Source organism: Epinephelus lanceolatus, chromosome 11, assembly GCF_041903045.1.
Source record: "Epinephelus lanceolatus isolate andai-2023 chromosome 11, ASM4190304v1, whole genome shotgun sequence".
In the NCBI taxonomy this organism is placed as follows: domain Eukaryota; kingdom Metazoa; phylum Chordata; class Actinopteri; order Perciformes; family Serranidae; genus Epinephelus; species Epinephelus lanceolatus.
In genome coordinates, this window is record NC_135744.1 from 42,172,862 (window position 1) to 42,198,964 (window position 26,103).

Here is a 26,103-nt window from a genome sequence, read left to right on the forward strand (position 1 = left end):
CCAAGTTTTTAATGAGGGCATATTTCCGTGTAGGCACTAGACCTACCAGTATTACCCATGTGGCGTGTGAAGAGTTCATCAAGCACATTTTTGAAAGGAAGACATTTTAATTAAAGACACAATTTCCAGTCCATATATTTGCAGTCATGGACAGTTTCTCCCATGAACCCTACAGTAAGTGTGGGCTGAGTCAGCTTGATTAGGGACAAAGATAAAGCAGTTTCCGTGGCCATGGGTGTGCCTGGATATCCATTGTCCTTAAGTGGGATTAGGAGAAATATTTATAATGAAAAGATGCACGCCTCAGGTGTGGGAGGAGTTTAAAATAGTTTTAGTTGTCCTCAAAGAGGTTCTAGAAAGCTGCCATAGGGCCTGAGAAACTCATGACCGACTACTTTGCCCTTATTATTTATTTCCTCTTAATAACATGTTTATTGTGTGTATTTTTTTTTTTTTTAAAAGACCAAGCCAAAGTCCTTGTACGTGAAACCCTGCTTAGTAATAATCTTATTCTGAATCCAGCTGAGACTGCCTCTGTGGTCACGGACACTGGGTAGTGACTGAAACAGCAAGGTTACTGTTACAAGTTGTTACGAGTGGCCAAAATGAGTTTCCGTCTGTGCTCAAATGATCTGGGCGAGGAGACATTGGAAAGGGACTGGAAATAAAACTACTGCTCCTAAAATTGAAAGGAACCAGTTAAGGTGGTTTTGGCATCTGATAAGGATGCCTCCCAGACACATCCAGCTGGGAGGAGACCCTGGGGTAGACCTAGGACACAATGCAGGGATTACGTATCACATGTGACCTGGGAACTCCTTAAGAGATCACCGAGGAGGAGCTGGAGGATGAGATGTGCCATATTACACGTTCTGGGGATTAATCTGTCTGTCTGTCTTTTTCAAAATGCTCTTTCTAGCTGTCATATGTGCTATAGGCAGCAAAGGTCCACCTTGATTACCTCCTTCAAAGACACAGAGCTGCATCTTAATTCTGCCCTCTTTCTGAAAAGGGTCAGTATTGTCTTTGATTTCTGGATTCCCAGCGGCTCTGATACCTCTTTTACTCTGCTTTGTTCTTCAGGACTTGCTGCAGTGTCTGTCGAGTGCTGGGAGGATACAACATGCCCAAATAATGCACAGCACTCCCACTGTTCTCCTTCAGCAAGCACTTCACCATGTTATGGATATTTTACAAGGTCCACACCACAGTGTTTCATTTTCCCATCAGTTGTTTGGCAATATACCTGTATGTTTATACATTTTTGTCGTCTTACACTATTTGTTGAGGTTTGTATTTAACCGTTCCCTCTATCATCTGTTTCTTTGTATTGTCAGGTTTTATCAATTAACGTGATTACATAAATGAATCCGCCTAAAATGCCTCTGTGTTCTTTGAACACACCATAAATAGATTAGATTAGATTATATGAAACTTTAATGAACCCCGGGGGAAAGTGGGTCATTGGCAGCTGTAGAGAGGAGGATATTCTTTAGGTAAGAACAAACAGAAACGGCTGCTGAAGACACCAGAGGGAAATAACATGAGAGTATATAATAAAATAGGGACGCTATAGTAATTATAGTCGTCTGAATAGTGAATATACTGCCAATCATATATGTAGATAGTTCTCCATTTGAAGGTGAGCTCGTGTTTGCAGTTTATAGATAAACAGCACAAATGCAGTGTGTGCAAAATGTGCACCACTGCAGATAGAGGAAAGTGAGCACACAGAAATCTGTCAAAAAATGCAAATGCATAATTATAATAAATTATTCATATACTTTTCGTTTTACAGTTGGAGGTAACATATTTATGGATGCACCTCAATCCAGAAATTCAGTTACATAATCAAATTATCACCAATTACTATGCAAAGCTCGATTATTTGTTGCCCTGAAAGCATGCTGCGCGCTGTTTTTTCTGCAAAACTGGAAATATCATGCAGAAAAGGTCTGTCAGATACCCCTGGGTGCTCTTGAGTTGGGGGAGTCAAAAAAATGGTCCTGTCCCACTAATCGCCACAAAAGCATCTTTCATCACCTCACTGATTTTAGAATAAAATACCTGTCATTGAGCCACCTTGTACGATGGATTATTAGGGCCACATTGAAGAATTTTTTTTTTTGAGATTTTGAGAATAAAGTCATAATATTACGAAAATAAAGTCATAATTTAATGATAAAAAAGTCATAATATTACGAGAATAAAGTTGTAATTTAATGAGAAAAAAGTCATAATATTACAAGAATAAAGTTGTAATTTAATGAGAAAAAAGTCATAATATTATGAGAATAAAGTTGTAATTTAATGATAAAAAAGTCATAATATATTGTTATATTAAGTCGAGGCAACACACCTCTAACCTTCATCCTCTAACCCATTCTGTTTGTTGTTGGTTATTTCCTTAAAAGCTACGACTTTATTCTCATAATATTACGACTTTTTTCATTAAATTTACAACTTTATTCTCATTAAATTATGATTTTATTCTCTTGATATTATGACTTTTTTCATTAAATTGACGACTTTATTCTCATAATATTATGACTTTTTTCATTAAATTGACGACTTTATTCTCATAATATTATGACTTTTTTCTCATTGAATTACGACTTTATTCTCATAATATTATGACTTTTTTTCATTAAATTTACGACTTTATTCTCATAATATTATGACTTTTTTTCTCATTGAATTACGACTTTATTCTCATAATATTACAACTTTATTCTCATAATATTATGACTTTTTTCTCATTGAATTACGACTTTATTCTCATAATATTATGACTTTTTTTCATTAAATTTACGACTTTATTCTCATAATATTATGACTTTTTTTCATTAAATTTACGACTTTATTCTCATAATATTATGACTTTTTTCTCATTGAATTACGACTTTATTCTCATAATATTACAACTTTATTCTCATAATATTATGACTTTTTTCTCATTGAATTACGACTTTATTCTCATAATATTACAACTTTATTCTCATAATATTACAACTTTTTTTCTCATTGAATTAAGACTTTATTCTCATAATATTATGACTTTTTTCTCATTGAATTAAGACTTTATTCTCATAATATTATGACTTTTTTTCTTATTAAATTACGACTTTTTTTCTCTAAATATTATGACTTTATTCTTGAAATCTCCGAATTTTTTTTCTTCAGTGTGGCCCTAATACTCCATCGTAACCTTGAGTACAATAAAGCAGTACATTTCACAAAATTAGTTTAACACATAGGCTAATTATATGCAGAGGTGGGTAGTAACTAGTTACATTTACTCAGTTACATTTACTTGAGTAACTTTTTGGATAAATTGTACTTTTCAGAGTAGTTTTAATGCAAAATACTTTTTACTTTTACTTGAGTTATATTGTTTTAAAGCAACAATACTCTTACTTGAGTACAATATTTGGCTACTCTACCACCTCTGAGTACATAATTACATGTACAGTATATATAAGAATATATTTGTGTTTCTTGTGCCTTGATTTATGTTATGTTTGTAAAGATTTAATTTATTTTTGTTTTAGTTAAAGGAGTATCGTTTAAAATACATGAATTTTACAAATAAATCAGTCGTTACTCAACAGTTACTCAGTACTTGAGTAGTTTTTTCACCAAATACTCTTTTACTCATTTGGATGACTACTTTTTACTTTTACTTGAGTAATATTGTTCTAAAGTATCAGTACTCTTACTTGAGTACAATATTTGGCTACTCTACCCACCTCTGCTTATATGTGAAATGATCCCAGACCTGCCATCATACAGTACCCAGTGCCAATCAAAGTCACAACTCCACCCCTGTGCAACAAAGCTATGTGTTATGGGCTTTTGTTGTCCTGAGTAAAGTCTATCAGGTAAGCTAATAGCCAGATTGTGTACTGGACTTGAGCCTCCCTCGATAAACTCTTTACCAGCCAATATATAAAACAAGGGCTGATGCAGGGTTCTTGCGATGGACGCGACATTGCGGGCAGCCTGAGAGGAATAACACCCTGTAAGACAGAGCTCAGGGAAAACTAATTCCAAAGTACTTTCAGGTTCTTTCCACTTTCCCGTGATGCATTGCGCGATATTAATGTGTGGCAGTGATGTCCGGTAAATCATGTAATTTATGTTAAGTTCATAAACATTCGTTCATTTTGTTGCCGGTAGGCTTCGTGTATTTGTGATTTAATCGATGTATAACTTTAGCATCATAAGTTGGCTAGCTAACATAGCACATTCAGAGAGCTCCGGGGGTTACCGCTGTAGCCCGTAACTAAGGCAACCACAAGTGACGTGACCCGCGGGAGAATAGAGTCAAAAAGAGCACCCAAACACCTCAGACTGTTTCCCTGTTTGTTGTTTGGCGTCCAGTCTGTAGTAACTAATGTGTTGAACATGGAGAGACATAACGTGGGAAAAGAAAGGCTTATAGTGCCCACCGACTTTACCTCACCAGCGGCTCCAAGTAAGTTTCCTGTTCTCGCCATGTTTATGGTTCACATTTGCTCCTAACGTATACGTTGAGTTCAAGATAATGCTAGCTTACGTTAGCTTACAGTGTAACCTAGCGTACTTAGCTAAACTAGTCTGCAGTTGTCAACACTAGCGTTGACTAAGTATTAGCAAAAACAAGGGGAGTGAAGTTAAGTCATCATATTTTGATAACTTTCCTGGAAGTCAAGTGAAGTTAAAATACTCTACTTCAGAAACATGAGAAATATTACATTTACACTAGACTGCTAGACATAGCTAACCCAGGTAAGGCACGCACACACATAAACATTAATTGTGTAATGCAGGGAATACCCAGGAGGATCTGGTCCCCCCATCGCATTTCGCCTCGAGTGTCCAGTCTGCTGGAGCACAAAGAGGCGTTCACAGTGCAAGAAATCCGCCACTCAACTCCTGGATGAACCCAAGTGTCACATCAGTACCATCAGGAGATCCCAGTCCTGCCAATCCATGGCTCGCCATCAGTCAGGCCCAGCAGGAAATCTTGGAACTGAGGAAAGAAAATCAAAGGATCATGATGTTACAAGGGGACAGCATAAGAGGAAGGAGCCCTGTGGATCACCCAGCCGACCTTAGAGCAAGGTATCCCGCACTGTGTTTTATATAGTCAGAAATACTGTTATTATCTGTCAGTAATAGGTGGCGTGTTGGGTACATGAGTAGCTCCTCTTCCTCAAACACAGGTGTGCAGAGAGAGGCGAGCAGTGGTCTAGACGGGAGTCAGAGTGGCGTCTGGAGGCAGAGATGCACAAGGCTGAGGCTGAGAGGTTGAAGGGGCAGGTGGAGACCTTGAAGGAGACTGCAGCGAGACACAGGGAAGAGATGAGAGACAGAGACAGCACCCTGAACAGGTAGAAGAGATGCTTGTGCTATGATATCGAGCCACTTTAGAGGTTGTATCTAAACATTTCAGAGATGAATAATGAGTCATTGTGAACAAGCTTAACATCACCTTTGTTCAACAGACAGAGCCATGAGCTGGAAGCAGTGCGTGAAGAGCTATGTAAAGCTAAGACTGAACTCAGCCAAATCAGAGCGGAGCTCACTCACAGCAGTACACAGAAGGAGAAAATAAGCTCCCAGGTAATGCTACTTACTAACAAAACATTTCATTTCGACACTAATGTCGACAAAGATCACCTGAGATTTACTGGCATCTTGTAGCTCATTTTTGTAGTTTGTAGTCTGATGTTTTTAGGACAGTCTTGTAGTCTTAATAGTTTGCAGTAACATCACTATGATTAGTTTTATATATGAAGATATTTCAACATTTTTGATTCTTGTAGCTTGAAAGACTGAAGAAAGAGTCTGGCGAGGAAATTACAAAGCTGAGGAGAGATGTAGCGAGGAGCAAAGAGGAAGCCCAGGAGCTTGCTCTGAAGGCTGAAATGGGCAGGTTACAAGCTGCGGAGGAGGCCAAACAGCTGACTCTTCAACTGTCAGAACAACTGGAGGAAATGCAGAAGAAGCAGGGGGTGGAGGTGTGTGGTAAATATCTGCAGGGAAATTTAAGCCATTGTAAACTTTGTTCATACTGATTTGAGTGATTTCAGCTCAAGGACCAGTGTCAAAAAGATATTGCATCATTGTTGGTATATGTCTTCATATTTCCATTGTTTGGCTCTCTACACTTTCAGCTGCAACAGCTGAATGCTTCCCACTGTGAAGAGGTGGCTGCAGCAAGAAATACAATCAGTGAACTACAGGACAGACTTCAATCGATGACCTCAGAAGTGCTGCAGCTAAAAAGCACTCTGATGGCGGTATCTACTGAGAGAGATGGGCTGAAAGAACATTTAAGGTGCCACATTCAATCTAAAGCCAAAGAGAACTAAACATTTGTAGCACTTTGTAGTCAGATTCACTGATATTTTTTTTTGGAGGGGATGTTGTTTATTTTTCAGCCAAATGGGACAAGCTTTTGAGACACAGTCGGCAACACTGCACAGCCTCAGAAATTACATCGGCCAACTCGCCCCGGAGAAAGGAGAGAAGGAACAATTAAATAAAGCTGTTGAGGTGAACACAATATAAAATGCATTGATTGCAATCAACCTACTGTAAAGTACTTGCACAGGGAAAAAAACTTAATGTCTTGTTCTTTTCAGGCGGTTAAAGAAAGAATTGTGGAGCAAATGAGTGTTAAATTAAGGAGTTAACATGCATATTATAACAATTCATCCCATTCTGTATACTTTATTTCTCTAATATCATCCTTTTTATAGAGGCTGAACAAAGAGAAAGCAGCTCTGCAGATGACCACAGAGCTTTTGACAGTCAGGCTAAACTCTGTGAATGAGATACTCGCCCTCCAAGAAGAGAAAATAGTGAATAAGGTGAGTGTAACATTGCCATATGCTGGTAACACATAGTAAACCGTAGCACTGCTGCTTATGGGCTTGCTTCGTAGACCAATCAGCTGCCTATCATTGTGTGTTGTTGGCTTTAGGCTGTAAAGTTTTAAAAAGTCTGACAAAATAGTCTCAAGTGTGGATGCACCTCATGGATCTTAAAGATGCTCCTGCTGACCATTTTCCAAAGCAGACCACAGGGTTTATGATCGATGATGGAGCAGCTCCTGACAGCATGACAAAGCCCTGCAGGAGTAATTCAGTTGGCTGAACACTATTCAGATGTGTGTGTGTATATATAGTGTGACTCTGCAGGTAACATATAAAACATTTATTCACTTTTGAATGTGTTTTCTTACTTTTTACTCTGTATTTTGGTTTGTTTGGAATAAATGTCAACTTGCAGGAACTTAAAGGTTGCTTGAGATCGGTAATTGTCATTGTAGGCAAGTTTTATTACTTAATACAACTTAAGTTTTTGGCGGAGGCCATTGCATGTTGATGCATTTTAAGGGCAGATACTGTTTTGGAAACTCTTCTCTGTTAGTTTGTATATGTAGATGTGGGAAGAAAGGAAAAAAGATGCATTTTAAAGGGCCAGTGTGTAATATTTGGCATGGTTTATTGTCAATCTGAATCTGAATCTGAATATTCTACCCATTAATATGTTTATACAAGTGTATAATCGCTATAAAATAAAATTCGTTTGGTTTTCGTCGCCTTATAATTATGCTTTTATATATATATATATATATATATATATATATATATATATATATCAAGGGCCTTGCTTTAGAGAGGTCGCCATCTTGCGCCGCCATGTATGTAAGGCAGCCCGAGCAGACAATCCAGCCAGCCAGAGAACGCGTTTCGCATGTATAAATGAACCAACGAAGACAGCGGAAGGAAGGAAGAAGGAGGAGGAAACAGCAGAGAGTGTTAGTAGTTCGTCGATAGAGAGTAGTGAAAAGTTTTTTTAGTTATAAAGTTTGCGAATGGACCACACTTACCACGCAACAGGAGAGAATGAACCCGAACCGTCATCTGCGAGGAAAAGAAGACGCAACTTCACTCCTTGTGATGCACTCTCTGCGGCGCTTTTCCTCCTGATGATATATCTCCCCAACGATGGTAGCAGAAGCACTGAATCCCATTCTGTGCATTCAGCCTCTCTTCTCGCCTGCTCAGCATCAAACACATGGAGTTCCTCATCTGTGTGCTCCGGCTCAAACAGGTATGGCTCTGGGTCTGTGTCCGCTACAAGAAACTCTTCAAAATCGCGTTCAAAGTCGTCCATTGCAGCTGCTATAGTCCGGAGATATTGCTAGGCTAAATAAACAGCTGAGCTCTGTTTACCGGCTACGCTGTCAGTCAGTGTGCAGGCTGGAGGTTGGTGGAGCAGAGAGGGGAGGGGGGTCCCCACTCGGTATGGTAAACGAGTATATGTGTAAAGTTATGAAGTGTGTCTGTTACGCCAGAAGAGTCAGAGTTTGAGACGGAGTCTTTTACCCCTTGGAGTGTTACCGGAGTTTCTGGAGTGCTCAAATAAACTGGCCTTTTTCCCGAACGCTCCTCTGGTCTCCTGCTCGTGAGGGATTCATTACAATATGGTAACATGGCTTAGATTTCTAAATAAACATTCACCTCGTCGCTAGATAGACCTACTCCTGAAAAACTCGTGCGCAAGGCTTTTTGTCCCTACGAGGCCACCGTCATTTACCCGACAGGAGGGGTGAGCGAGTGAGCCCTGCAATCTAGAATTTGACCACTGATGTCACTGTTTTCAACCCATTTTACACACTGGCCCTTTAAAGAGTCCTCTTTGGAAAACATTGAGACTAATTTGTGAGCAATAATTACTCATGCTATGAAGCATTGGCTGAAGTGGTGGGTGCTTTTACTACACGTTTGTGTTTAAATAGAGCTCGACAGGCCCATTTGGGAAGAATGGATCAGAAGGCCTTCAAGTGCTTCAGCTCTGGAGAAACAAAGTGTTCAAGTTATGCATCCAGCTTCGCTCAAAGGACATCGAACTAAAAAGAGAGAAGGATGAACTTCTTTCAAAGGTATGAAAACAATCATCTGTTAATATACCACACTATAATCATATGTTTGGAACTGTGTTTATTGTGTGATACTGCATGTCTGTCTTTTAGGTCAGATTCATGGAGCAGGAGCTCCAGCGGGAGCTGCATCGGGCTAGTGTGCTCCAACACAGTCTTGATGACAGGATAGCTGAGCTAGACCTGGAGAGAGTGGAAAAGGAGGTTAGAACCAAAGAAAGTGATGTGATTTACGTGGCTGTCTGAAATTTTGATGATGCACGATAAATTTGTGGCTTCTTAGGAAAGTGATAAACACTCGTGCATTTTTACCAGCAGGGGATGCTGACTATATGAAATCTTTGTTAGGTTCCAAGAGCAGTTGAAGGTTTCAGAACAGCAGCTGGGCATGAAAACATACTCAAAACTGAGCGTGTACAATACTCTATTAAATGGATGTGTGACTTTCTTCCCAGACACTGAAACACGACTTGGCCCAGGAGCAAATGGAAAACTCACAGCTAAAGTCGCAGAGACAGAAAGACGAGGCTGAACTAAAAATCCTGACAGAGGCAGTGCGTAGGTAAAACATTTATCTAAATTCAAAAATGAAAGGATTAGGTGATTAATTAAAGGAATTAAAGGGAAAAAACAGAAATTTTCTTGCCAGTGTTGAAAATTTCATTACAGTTAATGCTGTATTATCACACATTCTGGCTGTGCCTCACAGGTTCAGTCTGGCATTTGAAAGCAAGGTGGCAGAAGTGGACGCAGCTCAGTCAAGGCTCAACACTTTGACCCAGAGGCTGACTTTTGCTAAAAGACGAGTGGAGACAATCCAAGGTGCGGTCTTACTGGAGATTGATGGTGTGATTGCAGCACTTCAGTTTGAATTGCATATTTCTGGTAAAGATTGTATGTCACAGTGTTTTTGTTTTTCAGGTTTGACCATGAGGAAGGTGGCTCTACAGAAAGTTCAGCATGCCAGTAAACAGGCAGAACAAGCCACTGACAGGTATGAAGTTTCACCAGCCATTTTTACACGATTTCTTGCATCTAGTTTTACAAAAAAGTTACATTATCATCAAAACTATTCCATTAGCAAAATGGCTTTCTCATCTAAGTACTCACATGAGACTAAATGCAAAGAATTTATAAATGGCTGCAGTGGTCTGTGTATGTGTGTGCATGTGTATTTTTTAAATATTTGTCAATACCTATACTCTGGAAGATAATTTGCTCTGTAATGGCAGAAGTTATGCAAGCTGTGCATATTCTGGAGCCCAAAGTCAAGTCTTTAAAGTGCTTACCTATTCTGATCAACAGCCCCAAAACCCAAAGCACTCAAATTATAATGTGAAATGAAGAAAGTCGAACACCTCTTTGCACTTTCTAAGCTGTAAACAGCAGATGTTTTTAGTACTTTTACTTCTTAAGTGATTAAATTGAATGACTACTGGTCAGATTTGGAGTGCATTAATTATGAGAGAATTCTTTTAATCCAAGAACCCTCTGAGCACTAATTCAGAGAATTAGTAGGAATTCTTATTAGAAGCTTAATATTTACACTGTCCAAATAAAGGTCTAAAAAGAATTTGTGAACAAGCATGAAATATGTGTTTCAGCTTTGTTAGGAGGTAAATATGGCAGGGTAATATGGTTGAAATCATAATTGTGATATTGATATGAATATTTGTCTGATATACTGTATCAACATATCAGGGTTTAACAATTGTATGCAAAGTCAGTTTTGTCGAGCGTTATTAGCCTACATGTAAAAATAGTTTTGAGTTTGCCTTCCTTTGTTATACACCATGCAGTTGCTTCTCTGCCTCTCTGCTTGACTTTCTGCTCCTTTATTTGCTCTGCCATCTTGTCTGTGTTGCCCTGCAGCATCACAAACCTTCAGACAGAGCTTAGTTTGGTGTGTGAAGAGAGAGACAAGCTCACACAGGAGCTCAAAAGAACCCCGGAGCTCATCGAGAAAGCTCTGGCTGATCTGAAAGAACAGTGTGAGCACCCTTACAACTCACAACACCTTATTATAACACATTATCTGTTTATCTGTCTGGTATCCATGCTTTGGCAATGTATGTGTCTCAGTTTACCTTTGTACATCCTCCTCAGATGAAAGCAAACTGAAGCGGCAGCAGCAACAAGCGCTGGAGCAGAGCTGGGCGGAGGTCCGGCAGGCTGTGGCTGGCAGAGAGGAGGCCGAGCTGAGCCTGCAGCAGATCCAGACCCAGCTGGAGGAGAGCAAGGTCAACCTGGAGAAACTCCGGTCTGAGCTGCTCAGCCAGCAGGAGCACAGCGACCGTGGTGAGGCAGCGGCTACCTTAAGCCGCATGACTGTTTTTCAGCCTCGACTTATCCAGGGAAAGCATACTGAGCACTCCTGCTCTATTTCAGAAATGCCCTTCGTCACAGTCTCCACCTTGTCACAGCTGGCCACTCCGGTCTCCTCGGTAGCTTCACTGGAGCAGTTGGGGATTAAGTGACACACTCAAGAGCACCTTGACTGTCGTTGATCAGGGAGAATTACTGACTTTCCCTAATACATTTTTCCCAGTTGGCTCAAGATTTCAACCTGGGCACTCGGGAAGCTCAGAGCTTTAAACCAGCATTAGGACAGGGTCACAATTTTTAATTTTTTCAAGTCTGTCTGAAATCGTTGGTCATGTGGCCTATATGTACGTTCGTATATTGTCACCTTTAAGTTGAAACTTTAAACTTGTCTGTAGACAGTTGCTTATGTACACACACACACCCAGCAGTTACGGTTCAACATTAGCATTGATTTGTAGTCGTGTTTGTGCCCTCCTGATGAACGCAAGTCCAATATCCACTCTCCTTTTAACTGTGTTTTGCTTTCCACCTACTCCTCAGGGAAATATCTGGCTCTTTAGCTGCTAAATTTCCCGCTGCTTTTACCAGTAAGTCACAAACTGTTTCTATGTGCTGTTTGGTGCTGGACATGTAGCGTACAGTCGATGAACCAAAACAGTAAAGCTGTGGGCTGGAACACAAACAAATGATGACTTGAAAGTCGATGGGAAATGTAGAGTGATCATTATCTCTGTTGGTTTGTCATAATGATCGACTCCTTTCATATACATGTCATAATGGGATCCATTGGTAAAATAAAAGTATTGAATACAGCTGCTTTAATGATGCAGACATCAAATCCGGACTGTTGGGTGTCATTTCCCTTAAAGCTGGAGCATGGGACTTTTGTCTCCTCCCTCTGGCAGTGAGAGTAACTACACAAACACTGCCGACTCCTGCTTATGACGCATGCCAGACAGTAAGCTTCCCGCCTCTCTCCTATGTCACCCCCTATCCCCAGGAGCACTCTTTTTAAGTACTTTTTGTGGTACTTTAATCCCGCCTCTGAGTGCAGAGTTTCTTCTTTATCTGGAGCACCCACTCCAGAAACCTTTTTTGCACGCTTCTCAGGATTTGCTGCCCCCTTTCGCTTTGGCTGGTTGACGTAAAATTGCATCACTTGGAAAGTTGCCACAGACCTCACAACTCCAGTATACTACGAAACTGAGAGTTCTCCCTGGCGTAGATAGGCGTAATCAGCATTGTGTGAACTAGATTGGCAAGGGCATGAATGTAAGGAAGGTTCATTTAGATGTAAAGGTACTGCAAAACCAGCTTTAAATTCCAGGTCTTAAATGGCTTCCCTGTATATTCCTCTGTCTTTATTGAAAGAACAGATGAACAAATGTTTGCCTCTTGCTTTATTACAAAACAACAAGTGGTGCTTTTTTTCTGACTGTTAGGCTGCTGCCACCTTGCTTTGTTTCAGTCCCTTATGCGCTATCGTGGCTGCATTGTAATAACTGATAAATCTCGAACTGATTCAATCAGCCTCCTGTTTTTGGAGGTCTTGTGGTCTTTGAAAATTTGCAAACAGATGCAATAAAACCCAGTTAATCCCCAGAGGTACATACAAATACAGCATTAGACTGTTTTTCTCAGTGTGTAAGATACTGTATTGAGGAGTGGTGCATTTGTTGTTCCCCTTCAGCCCTGCAGGAGAGAGTGTCTGAGATTGAGGACCGCTGTGCTGAGAGGCTGAGAGAGATGGAGGTTCAAGTCAATACTGCCAGGAGAGAGCACACCAAAGCAGGTAGCAGGATTAGCACCATGCTATCTCAGCCCACAGCAGCTTAACATGGGGGGGGCTGAAGTCATATCTGTAATGCAGACTGTGATCTAATATGATTGCAATTGTTTACCCAGTATATAGCAGCATTTCCCCATGGCTTTTGATCTGTCTGTGTTGTCTCTTGCAGTTATGACTTTGCGGCAGTTTGAGAAGGAGGCAGCAAGAAAACAGGATGAGATGAGAAAAACTCAACAACACACGAAGAGGGAAGTCCAGAGCAAACAAGTGAAGGAGACAGAGAAAGACAGGAAACTACTGCTGGTAAGAATTTTTAAACTAAAAGACAGTCGTGAAAATGTTTCTGTCTTCTGCTGATGACCTCTTATGACCTGAATCTCTTCCAGGCCACTGTTGCTGAGAAAGGGCTGACAAGTGAATATACAAGAGGTCACACAACACCTCTACAAACCTCTGCTGCTCCCAGAGAACATGGAGAAAAACCGTCAGAGAGGAGTCACTCTGTGGGAACAAAAGTATCTGCAGACGGTGAGCAGTGTCCAAACTCCTCATGCGTCAGACACGTCCTAACATTTACACAGACATGATTGATCTGACCAATGGCCTGTCTGTATCCTGTCAGGGAGACTTCTGTCTGTCTTGGAGGAGCTCCATTCTCTCAGTGCTGCAGTGGTAAACAGCTCTGAGGACTCTGCGGAGGAGGAGGGACAGAATGACAGCGTGGGACCATCCACAGGCAGTCCGCACAGCTGATACCTGATGATGACTCACTGGAGCCAGTGAACGCACCTTTCATTTGTACAAAAGGTGGGCAGTGTTGAAAAAAAAACACAGTCATTGGAAACAATTTGTTTGAGCCAAACATCAGAAAACCACGCATGTCACACTGCTGCTGGGTGTCTAAGAAGACTGATAGCTATCTGGTGCAGACTGCTTGAATTTAACATGAACATAAATTCAAGTTTATACAATTATTTCAATACATTTTCTGCATCTGTCTCCGGGGTGACTTTTAATTACAGAGAATACTGGACAGACATTGACAGACAGAGTATTTAACTCATAAAACCGCCATTGAATGAAAGGCATAGATGTTGATGTGAATATCTAGAGTTTCAGTTGCAGAAAAATCTGATTTTTCACATTCTTGCTTTGACTAAATCATCTCACCAGTAAGACCAGGGTTCGCACTTTCATTTCATTTACTTATTTTAAATGATATTTCCCTCAAGATTTGTCCACAGATTGTTTTGAATTGTTCCAATTGAATCAGTGAAATGATTTAAATTTATATTTTTACTATATATAGAATAAAATAAAGTAATTTTCTCACAAAGAACTGCACAGATTGTGATGATTTTGATAAATGCAGATATAAGTCTAGATTTGTCAGTTGCAGTAAGATTTTTCCATAAACTGTATTAAATAACGGACGTAGCTACCGTGACGTCACCCCAAACAGCCCTGAGTTTGGCATTTCGGCCGTCGCCAGAAGCAACCATATTTGGACAAGAGGTTGGCACTGAGGAGGAGTGAGGGATTGACTCTGTTTTGGAGCCAGCCTCAAGTGGCCATTCGAGAAACTGCAGTTTTTGGCACTTGGGCATTGGCTTAATTTTTCAGCCTCGAAGGTTTCCACTTGTTTTTATCAGATATGAAAGAAAGAAAACAGAGCTGATATAGTACCCGTCCTGCTGATGTGACTGGAAATGTCTTCTGTTGACTGGTAGAAGTTCATGTGATGGTCCAAGTACTTTTCGTGTGAGTTCACAAAGTATTTTCATATTGCAATTCTGTAGCATGTTTTAGGGATTTTTTGATGAAGCAATTCATGATTTGATATGCATCTCAATTTACGTCTCACTGCTAACTTTCAGCTGCAATTTCAAAACCCATTAACAGAAGAGCAACTATTATCGCTGAGTTTTTAAATGGGATATGTGTTTAAATAAAATTATATTTTTGCATAAAATTTTGACTCTACACAGGAGTTTCTCAACTTTATAGTTAGCTGTGAATGTGGACTTTGTAATGATGAAGCAGGTTTTAATGTGACTGGCGCATCTGCCCTGTTACTATATGTATTCCATTACACAGGGATGATTGGGAAGACCTGTATGATATGATTTCATGTTGAAGAAATCAATACTTTCTATTTGGAGTTCTTTAATAGAGGTCAATTTTAAAATGACTTTGCAATCATAGGATGGATGATGATAAACATCATGATGAAGCAGATAATTGTGCTATTTGTCATGTTGTCATGAGCGCTAATAAATTTTGCAGTAGTTCAAAGTTTCAAGCCTCTAGGTAAAAACATCTCAGGGAGGGAGAGCTGAGAGAAAATAGAGAAGGAAAGTCTGGACTTTATTAGTATTTTCAAAGAGCATCAAATATAATTTGCAGGGACACACTCATTGCTGGAGAGGTGATTCATCACAGCAAGCACAGAATGAATGCATCAAATTAGATTTTTTAAAAGAATATTATTGGATTTCAGCAGTGCACTCTTGCTTATATCTGCTGCTTAAGAGTTTGCAAAACAGCACAATACAATTTATATTGTATTGTATATTAAGCCTCTGATACAGGAATCAATAATGTCACCGATGACAAAGCGAAGGAATTATGTAAAGTCTAAACTTACATGCATCACTATGGATAGTTTTTAAGTAATGTGCCACTCAATTTGATATTCCATCTTTGAACACTGGTGCTCTTGTGTGATCTGCTTTAGATTATATCATGCATTAATATCAGACATTCAAGTCAGAGGCATTTTCATATCAATATCACTGTAATAATCATTGTGAGTCACGACTGCAAATGTTAAGTAGGCCTACTGCTGGAAAAAAAAGAATTATGTAAAGAAAAGCAGTGTTCTCATGTGCAGTTTAAAACCAGCAGAGGGCGATGTTGTCAAAGGTGAGAGCAGCACATACAGTGGTTTCCAGCAGTCTGGGCTGTTCTTTGTAAAGTGCAGTTTTTCTATTTAAGTATTAGTGAGGAAAGAACAAAATGATTTCTGTGGGTTATAAATGGGTGAATGAGTGAAGGTGGCTGTATGAACGTGCAGTTAAGAGTTTTACTATCTGTATTATCACTACTTAAATCAGTCTGAACAATAAGCTTGTCCAGAATCACTTGATACTGCACTGTGTTGCTCCACAAAACTGCAAAACAAAAATGAGAACAGGATTCTGATGAAGGAAAAAAAAAAAACGATGTTAACAGTGTTAAATTTTTGCCATGTCCAACAAGTGTTGCAAAAATGTGTGTTACAATATACAGCATAAGTAGATGCATTTATGCTTCTTCAGTGCATCGGCAGTGTGGAGGGAATTGCACAGCAGCAAGTGAACACCGTGGTTAACCTGATGAATAATTTAGTAGAGCATTGCAATCCAGACAAGACATGAAGTAAATGAGGTAATAAAAACCAATCAATAAGCTCCCGACGGATTTTTATTAACAATTCAGAATTAATGGAATGTAAAATTAGCGGTTCAAATAAACAAATGAGGGCCAGCCAAGTGTGTTTCTACATGTCTGACTCCAAGCAGCAGTAACACGGGGCGTGAAGTCACTAAAAATGTGTTGTAATTGAATGATCTTGAAATCAATAACACATTTTCTTAAATATATACATTCACTGTATGCATTTTTAAATTTTTGCCACTGACTTTAGATCTTTTATTGATAGATTGCAAAGTATTTTTGTGTGCCTTCTATGAACTCTCCTTCCTCTGGTGCTGAGGCTGATCTTGTGCTGTCAAAGTGCAGCGTGTCAAATCTGAACATCTGCTGTCATCAGCCGTGCCTGTCATCAAGCGTCTGCGTCAAGGCTCAGTCCTATACCTCTTCTTCTGGTATAAACAAAACCTGCAGGTTATTTCCACTGTTCGGATGCTGTGGAAAGAATTTTGCCCTTTCGTTTAGTGTTATTGGTTTATTTTCCCTGAATGATTAATGGCCTTATTATTGCTAAACCTTACATCAAATATTTACGAGACAACACATAGAAACCACTTCTTACAAATACCTTGGGACTGGAAAGAGTGCACTGTTGTCAAGGTTTGCTCTTTGCAAAACTTCTCCATGGTCCAGCTCTAGCTAGCCATTTTCTTTCTCTAACACAATTGCTGTTTGTGTGCTGCTGCAACAACATTTCCCCACTAGATAAATAAAGGTGTATCTTATCTGATGACCAGCTTCCTATTGTCACATTAGGTTGATGATATTCAAGGCACGAATATATACAGCTCTCTTTGCTGTCAGGTTTTCTGCCTGTGCTCAATGCAAACTTCTGCACTGCTAACAGGCCATAGCCAAAGTCAAACTTCACATGTCTGAAGTGTTGTGGAAACTTAATCATTTGCCTGCGAAATGCTCTGTCACACTTTGCCAAATGTCCCCAAAGTGGAGTCCTCTTGGGGCCAGTCCTCATTCAAGTTTGCTTCAGCCAATGGCAGGAATATGCTACAAAAACTGGTCAGTTTTTACAACTGTAAACTCAGTGGGACATTGGCCTTGCTCCTCAAACATGTTACATAGCACATGGCAGCAATCTGCCTTTCTATTTGCTGCCCAATATTTAATAGCTTTGTTTATTAAAATGTGCACGCTCACTCCGGATTAGATTAGAGCATTACAAGCTACAAAACACCATCACATCCTCAGTTTGCATCTTTGCACAGTTCTTGCAGGCCGGAGGTCAGAGCAAACTTGGAGCAGCGCGTGAGGTTGATGTGATCCAGTAAGTCAGGGTTGTTGACCACCAGTGCTGCATGCTCCATCAGAGCTTGGTGTATGGTTCTGCACCGCCGTGGCAGGCCATGCTACAGGGTAGAGCAGCAGCCACGGAGGAGCAGTGCGAGGAACGGCAGCCAAGTAACCCTATTTATAGATGTAGGCAATGTGGGGCATTGTTTGTAGGGTTGCAGTGGACTGAAGCGTCCAATCTTTAAACCGTAGCAACAGTATCTACAGTAAGTGTTTTCCTGTAGCAGATGGAAATGAGGCAGGGTTTTATTATCCTTTTCCTGGTGTACTAACAGTTATAAAGTGTATTGACCTCTGAGCACTGACAAAAGTAGATGATAAAGATACTCAGTGTTCGGACCAAGAGCATCAGCCATTAACATTTATCATAGAAGAAAACTCATGATCATTATTCATTACAGTACTTTATGCGTTTTTCACCCAGATAAAAAAAGAGCTAGAAGCCAGACATTTTTACAGAAAATGCTAGAAAGTGATATCCAACATATGGCTTCAGTAAACATGTCGTCATCCATGCCTGATGAGGTCTCCACCTGTGCCAATCAGCCACCTTGTTTGCAGCTGTAATTACAGTTTCCTTTTGGGATGATCAGCGCAATTTGGAATGCATCGGTGAGATGCTGCCGTTGTTTACCAGACACAGGAGTGATTGTCATAAAGGATCCGTCTCACCTTTCATTACCGCACTGTGACAAACAATAAGGCTCTTGGCCTTGCATGTGTTTTACCTGCTGTACAAAGGAAAATATGAGAATGTAAATCAGTTTAAGTTTTGATTAAAGTTATGATTAGGGACTTTTTTGCTGAGCTAGAATTCCTTTATTAAAATTTTGATTGGTGACTCATTTGGAAGGAGCTGTGCAGTGATATGCACGTCACTGTGGGTGCAAACTGAGCTATTGAAATCAACGCATGTCAAGAGGAGCACCTGTGCAGGAACGTCAACCCACAAGTTTTCTTAAAGAATTAGCTGCCAAGATTTTAATCTAGGCCTGGATTGGCTAAAAATATAGATTGAGTTGGTGTACAGGGCTCTTGACATGTGTATCGTTGCATGTTGTCAACAAATTGTTTGACATGCCCTTTGTACTAGTTTTTAAAATAAACCATAAGAGCACTCACCTCCTTGTGAAATATCTACCTGCTTTTCCCTGCAGACTCGCAGCCCACCTGTTTTAAAAAATCTTTGATTATCTTACATAAGAAAAATAGTGTGAATCCTCACTCTAAATATAAGTTATTTGTTTCTGTGTAGGCTGCAACCAGCGTCATATTTTGCCCCTAATTCATCATCGTGATATCTCCATCAGTGTCACAGATGCCTCCTGTTCACCATCTCAGTTTTAGCATTTAATGTGCTCATGCAGACACCGAGCATCGAATATGCATTTAAAAACCCATCAGGAGTCCCCTCTTCCTTTGTGTTTGTATCATTGGGAAATGTTGGCAGTAAACAATGCATTCAGAAAGTGCTTTGCTGTTGGATGAGATTACAAGCAATTTAGACGGGGATCAGCTTCTACTGGCATCCCTTGCTTATGCACAATGGAAATGACTGCAGCACTCTCCAGCCATGTTCAGTTTGTCTTCTGGATGTTATAATTGAATATTTGACACAACACTGAAACATTAGATTACCACATGAATGGTGTGTGTGGACTTAAGTTTACTCCACAGCTTCAGAGGTAAAGTGAACTACTAAGAACATCAATGGAAAGTCAGCCAAAGGGCACAAAGTCTAATGTTAGCTCCGTCCTTTAAAACATCTGTTGTTGAGATCTCATCAGGCAGAAACAGAGAAAACAGAACATCGATAATTAAAATTGCCAGGCTAATTTGTTTTGTTCTGTAAGCGCTTTGCCTGTGGGATATTCAGTTAAAGACATGGGACTGTTTAATCAAATTTCCATTAATATTCTGTGCTGCTGCACCTTAGCTCCCTCTGGTTACCAACATGCTGTTCAAAAGAGACTTCCTAATTACCAGATTTTTTAGACTTTCATTTCATCCTTTTCTCCACTTGCGAGCAATCTGTGCTACGAAATATAATTTGAATCAGTTGCTGCTCTGTTAGAGAGGATCGCCATGTGACAGTTTAATTACACACTCAATATAATAATGGACAAGCGGACTTTTCCCCGCAGTGGAATAGACTCTTTTCACTTAGAATTATCACAGTTTTTTATCATATCATGTAAAAAAGGAATAGTGGTACGCTGAAGCAATTCTGCCATCTGCGAACAATAAACAGCTTTCAGATTTTGACTTGGAGTAATGAGCCTAATGAGAACAAAGCACTGTGGTTTATTCCTCTACATAAAAACATTGCCTTGAGCTCCCCCTCTTTCAACAGATATGCTAATGTTAGGTATCAGGACATATAAGGTGGAAGATAAACTCGCCTAAACTGATTTTACAAAGACTTTATGAGATTGTCTCAGTGTAAGGCTGTTCATAGGGTGTGCAGAGTTTGCAGTAAAAAACTGATTTTGAATTTTCAGTGGCCCACTCATATATGTCGTAACAGGTAACATGCCTACACACTAACAGTGATTCTTGAGGGAATATCTCTGAAACCATGAACACTTGTAGCTCATGCATTTAGCAAGTGTGCCAAACTTAATGCACGTTCTGTGCTCCACACTTGCCAGTCAGTCTCAACATTGCTACACTATTATGCCAACTGCCTCTCCACACTGACACATGTGAAAACACTATCACATAATAAGCTCACTTACAAATCAGAGCTTTGGTGCTGTAAATAGGCCACAGGTAAACATTTGGTTTTGACAGCAGTGGATGCTAATATTGGACAGAGAGATCTGAATGAAGTCTTCTGGCCAGACTCACAGAGAGGGTGAGATTTATGCAGTCCTTTCCCATTATTTGTATTAATGGTGTGTTATGTTTGTTATACACATCAATACGTTACCAAAGTTTGTGTGTATGTGTGTTGTTGTTATTCCCTGCACACAGAAAAAACAAAAGCCACAACTGTTTTCATTTGTACTATCAGTGCATAGCCAGTGCTTTGTGGACGTATTCACAGGGTGTTCGTGTGGACTCTGTTGACACAAAAACACATCTTTTAAGAAGAGTTTTGCGAGAATGGTTTACATTTGCAGGAGATGTGTAATGTTTTGCTGCTCTGGTGTAAGGTCTTGGGGTTAGTGTGTAAAGTTTTGCAAAAAAAAAAAAGAAGAAAAGAAGGCAATGAGTAACTAAGGAAGAAATGTCCCCAAAAAATGCAACATGGAGTCTATGTTGGGATCCTTAATATGTCCAAATTGTGATCAGCTGTTGTATATTTAATCAACTTTTACCTGTCCTGATGTATGAACGGTAGTCATACCTGATGTTTTCAGTAACAGTTGGAGTTGTTGATAGACATGTTTTTTAACTTAGCACATATGTATGTGATATGGGATTGTCTGTTTATTGTCTTTTGTTTTTCAAGATATTATGTGAAGCATGTACCATCTTACATGCCACTCTAGGGTCTGTGTTGGTGATTGTTGATTGAACAAAGCTGATCTGCAGACTCCACTGCAGCTGTTAAATCAGTGCATGCACTACTAGTCCTGTAACTCACACTGATGAAGGCCGGACGGCCGAAAGCGCTTTGTCCTTTAAAAATGCTTGAAAGGCCTCATTAAAATCTTTTTACCTGCTGACGGACATATCTGTGTGCGATCCTCAAACTGTTTTTGTTCTTGCCCAAAAAATGCAAGGAATTAGTTAAAAGAGAAAATTAAAATAAAAAGAAATAGTAAAAAAAAAAAAAGAAAATAACAATAAGATTTAATTTAATTAAATTAGAAAATGAAAGAAAGTGAAAAACAAATAAGTAATGACCTGGAAAAAGTTCTTAAAATTCATTAAAAACATTTTCCCTATTTTTTTTTTTTTTATATATTCTGAATCTATTAATTTTTTGCAATTTGTGGGACATTTCTTACCAAGTTGTTCACTGCCTTTTCCCCCATGTTTGTGAAAGACACTGCACCACTTTGCTTAGGGTTCAAAAGATTAAATACTTGCGAAAGGTGTCTGAAAGCAGCACAAGAAAAGTGATGTCGCTTCAGGTTTCAAAGGGTTAAGAAAGGAAGAATGTGTTGTCTGTATCTGTATATTTATTTTATAGAACGCATCTAGGATGCTACGCTCTTTGAGCATCAGTGTGATTTCTATGCCAACCTTTGAGGAAGGAACTAGGCAGTTATTCAGTATAGCTCATTAAATAGTCATTTTAGTCATTTTTAATTAGCAAAAATGAGAAACATTTGCTGTTTCCAGATTCTCAGATGTGAAGAGTTGATGCTTTTCTTTGTCATACATGAAAGTAAACTGGATATTCTATATTATGGCATTTTATAGACAAAACAATGAAGCAATTAAAGGACAATCCAACAGATTAATCCATGATAAAAATGATTGTTAGTTTCAGCCTTGGTGACAATATCCCTACTGAATGGGAGAGCATGTTTGAAACATCAGCAAACTGAGCTAATGGGCCTTCAAGGCTCATAAACGTATTGCTCTTCATTGGAAACTAATACATAAGTGCAGTATCTCATTCAAAAATATGTTAAGTTCTGAATGTTAGATGCAGCATGAGCCTTGAGTGCAGTCTGTATCAGCTTGCTGCGTTACATGTTTGGGATTTTGCCCCATGATTTGTTGCAGCTTAGAGAGGATGGAGGGGGAGCGACCGTGATCAGCTGCAGAATCTCCGAAGTCATCCAGGGCCTCAGTGAATGCCTTATAAGAGCTTTAGCTGGGTTATTCAAGGATTTTCTCATTGTTGCGCATGCCTTTGTCACAACCCGTTTGGATTATTGTGATGCACTTTCCACTTGCGTAACACGTCATCCTTAAATCATCTTCAATTTGTTTGAAATTGTGCCGCCAGGCTCCAAGGAAAGTCTCCCTACGAAGACTCACAAGTCTGACAATTTGACCTTTGGTGTCCATATTGATTGACCAAGGTTAGGTTTTTATTCTTGTATTTTAAAAAATGTTTCCTTTTACTGCTAGAGATCAGTCCGAAGAACCTTTTGTTAGTATTAGACTATGGCAGTGTATTTATATGTGCGCATTTTCATCTCTTTTGAAAAAGCTAGATAGTCGCACTTGCAGTTTGCGACTGGATCCAGCTTTCATATCCATAATTTTAACTTAAATGGTTCAGTTGACTTCACTGTGTTTATGTGGACGACCCTATATGTTGATATTTATTGCAAAAGCTTTGCTGAGTAAATTACCACAGCACATATCCAGTTTACTGGCACATTACTTCAGTAGCTATAACACTATATCATCAGATAAAAAACTCCTCATGGTCCCAGCCACCGGAGCAGAGCTGGGTGAATCTGCCTTTTCCTTTCACGCCTCACAAGCTTGGAGGAGTTGCATACTAAACTTTGAATCTTTACCCACTCTTGCCGCCTTTATAAACACTTTAAAATCAGCTTTTACAGAGCAGTGTTATTGTTTTTAATAATTGCTATTATTTGTCACGATTCTTTTTAGCCCCTGACTCCTGTAAGTTTTGTGTCTGCTGTTTTTTTGGTATGTTTATTACAAATGTATAGAAAACAAGAAAATGAATAGTGTAAGAGTATATATAGTATAATATATATGCCCTGTTAAAGCCCCTTAACACTGCCTCCCAGCACATTTCAAATTGAAATCCCGTTAATTATCTATAAGTACTTCCATGGCAGAGCTCCAACCTGTGTTCCCCTTAATGCACAGTGTATACATTCATACACATTCACAGTTTGAATTTAGGCTTTAACCCCTGAGAATGCAGCAAAGTGAAATGTGAGTTGAATACATTTACACTAAATTTGCCAGGTGGCATATGCACACTTAAGTTTCCTCATCAAGCCCACAAACACTGTGATCAACACTGTATAGCATGTTATGCTGCCTGTGCAAATACTTCCAGGACTGGGCCAAATTGTCTCTCATTCACTAAATTACCTATTTGCTGCAGGATTGAAGCGCGCTAATGTGAACTGAGTAAATGATGAACACTAAATTTAAATGCTCTGATTGTGTTAATTGGACGGATGAATCTGATAAGAATGTTTCCCCGAAAGTGGCTTTGTGTTTTCAGTCATGCTGGCTGCTTGTCTCTGTGGGTGAAACTCTAGTCTCCGTCCATCCTTTAGTTGTTCTCTGACTTTCCCTCTGGTGCCATAATGTCAGAGCTTTGGTTTATTCCAATATGTCATTTCCATGGCCGAGGAAAGTTTAATAAATGTTTGTGAACGTGAGCCACTCTCTCTCAAAACCAGAAACTAGAGACATAAGTCTCAAACTTGTGATGTTATCAAGTATAAAGCCTGGAGCTGCTCTACTAACAATAAATGTAGCCTGATAAAAAAGGAAACAAACATTTTGTGGACCCACAGAATGTTTGTTTCCTTTATTATACCCCCATCAGCCTGCTGTAGTGTTCTCAGTCCTGAAACAGAGAATGTACCCATACACTCAGAGCAGTCCCCTGGGTGCTCTCTTTGTCATCTATAATGTCTTTCCTAATTCATTGTGTCTGGAGCAGCTCCAGGCTATATATCCCTGTAACATCACAAATTTGACTTTTAGCACTCTCGGTTTTGGATTTGGGAGAGTTTTTCAAGTTTACTAGTATTTTATGGACTCTGCTAACACGCTAAACTAAGACGGTGAGTATGGTAAACATCTGATCTGCTTGTTAGCATTGTTAAAGCGAAATCGTTTCACCGCTAGGTTTGCTGTTGTGCTCTGCTCTGCCTGTAGACCAAAACAAAGTGTGTCATGAGCCACTCCTCCCTCTACCTCTGCTCTCCACCCACCGCCTCGTCTAAACTTAGTTTAGCAGCTAGCGATGTCTTTCACTCACTCTCAGTCTCTGCTGTGTTTAGCTATTCCCCTGCCTACTTCAATGATGATGGTACCTGTAATAAATGCAATATATTAGCTGAGATGGAGGTGAGGCTCAGTGACTAGAAGAGCTGGTAGAAGTGCTCCATAGCTGTAAGTTACTCCAGTAGCTGGTGGCAGCCGACTCGGCTAGAGCCATCGCCAGATCCTGGCTAGTGCTAACACCGGGAGCTAACGCTAACGTTCCTACTCTTCTCCGTGAGTGAGAGCGATGTTTTAGCCTGGCTACATTTTACAATGCTAATTGCAAATGTTAGCTGGGCTGCCGGGCTGCTCACCTAACACAACCATAATGCCTGACCCATTGCTGGGACCGAGCCGCTAATAACTCAAGCTCCGGACATTAACCCATGCTACGATTGTAACATTAAATTTAATTGAATGGAAATGCAAGGCCAATGTTAATCCGAGTTCTGTCCCTTTCTTTATCCGACAACTTCTTCGCCAACGACCGTTGTTTCTTAAGAGGTGATGTCGGATCCTGGTCGTCTTCAGGTGAACGTTTCGTTCCACTCTCCACCATTTCGCTTCGAAAATACGCGCTGCCATTGCTCACTGGCTGTAGCCTTTTATAGGGAGGGAGGGCCAAGGGCTCCGAGAGGAGGGAGGAGGAGGCGATTCACATGAACGTACATGAACGCGCAGCCGGACCGGCTTGTAAACAATGGGCTGGAAATCAACACAGAGAGAGGGTGTGTGAGGTCATGCTATACTCCAGATGAAACTACACCTCTAGTTCTTCACATAGCGATTTTTTAATTCCTTCAATCTAGAAATGATGAATTTCTGCTTATTGCCCCTTTAAGTGCATGTTAGCACACTGACGTTTAGCTTCATAGCTGCACAGAGCCACCAGCACGGCTGTGGACTCTTGTCAGTATTTTCTTTGCAGGAGTTTGGCACATAGAGCAAGTCTTAGATATGCAGTGATATATGAACAAATTTATATAAGTCACTGATGCGTCTCCCTCTTCTTAAAATATTATTATAACACATGCAGCGTCCTGCAGATTTGTGTTAAAAGATCTTGTAACCCCTTGAGCTGAGATCTAGCAAAAAAAGTAAAAAATAAATAACTTGAGACTGTTTAATAATTTGTATGTTAATTATTTTCACAGTTTCCATCCTCCAGGAGGTCCTGTAGTTCTCACCTGTAGGTCAGACACAGAGACATCATCTGCTGTGAACACACTGTAATGGATTGATTACTCAGAGCTGTCAGCTGAAACCTGTGTCATGGTAGGACACATCTGCACCCTGCTGCTGTCCACTCAGCTGCGTCAAAGAAATACTGTTTGTTGGCTTTCTTCTGCCCACAACAGCCTCTGTACTCAAC

At 39.9% G+C, this 26,103-nt stretch overlaps 1 protein-coding gene across 2 annotated transcripts; it reads left to right on the top strand.

Moving 5' to 3' along the window:
• The first annotated feature begins 4,080 nt into the window (after positions 1 to 4,080).
• On the top strand, positions 4,081 to 26,103 carry cchcr1 (coiled-coil alpha-helical rod protein 1). Of its 2 annotated transcripts, XR_013492364.1 has the most exons (20): positions 4,081 to 4,477; positions 4,812 to 5,106; positions 5,208 to 5,375; positions 5,490 to 5,607; positions 5,811 to 6,005; positions 6,162 to 6,325; positions 6,429 to 6,543; positions 6,750 to 6,860; positions 8,798 to 8,941; positions 9,032 to 9,142; positions 9,394 to 9,500; positions 9,648 to 9,760; positions 9,860 to 9,932; positions 10,811 to 10,929; positions 11,045 to 11,236; positions 12,954 to 13,055; positions 13,222 to 13,355; positions 13,439 to 13,580; positions 13,675 to 13,859; positions 25,886 to 26,103. XR_013492364.1 is itself a non-coding variant. In XM_033635095.2 (19 exons), the coding sequence occupies exons 1-19, from the start codon at positions 4,408 to 4,410 to the stop codon at positions 13,803 to 13,805; spliced, it is 2,604 nt and encodes an 867-aa protein (XP_033490986.2). In that variant the 5' UTR covers positions 4,081 to 4,407; the 3' UTR covers positions 13,806 to 14,391. The 2 variants fall into 2 exon arrangements, 1 of the variants encoding a protein (XP_033490986.2); XM_033635095.2 differs by lacking the exon at positions 25,886 to 26,103 and having other exon boundaries at positions 13,675 to 14,391.

Bases quoted from the DNA above. Each gene is read 5' to 3' on its own strand.
- cchcr1 (XM_033635095.2), top strand. From the start codon at position 4,408: ATGGAGAGACATAACGTGGGAAAAGAAAGGCTTATAGTGCCCACCGAC. The intron at 13,056-13,221 runs GTAGCAGGATTA...TGTCTCTTGCAG, and splicing joins GAGAGAGCACACCAAAGCAG to TTATGACTTTGCGGCAGTTT. The intron at 13,356-13,438 runs GTAAGAATTTTT...AATCTCTTCCAG, and splicing joins AAGACAGGAAACTACTGCTG to GCCACTGTTGCTGAGAAAGG.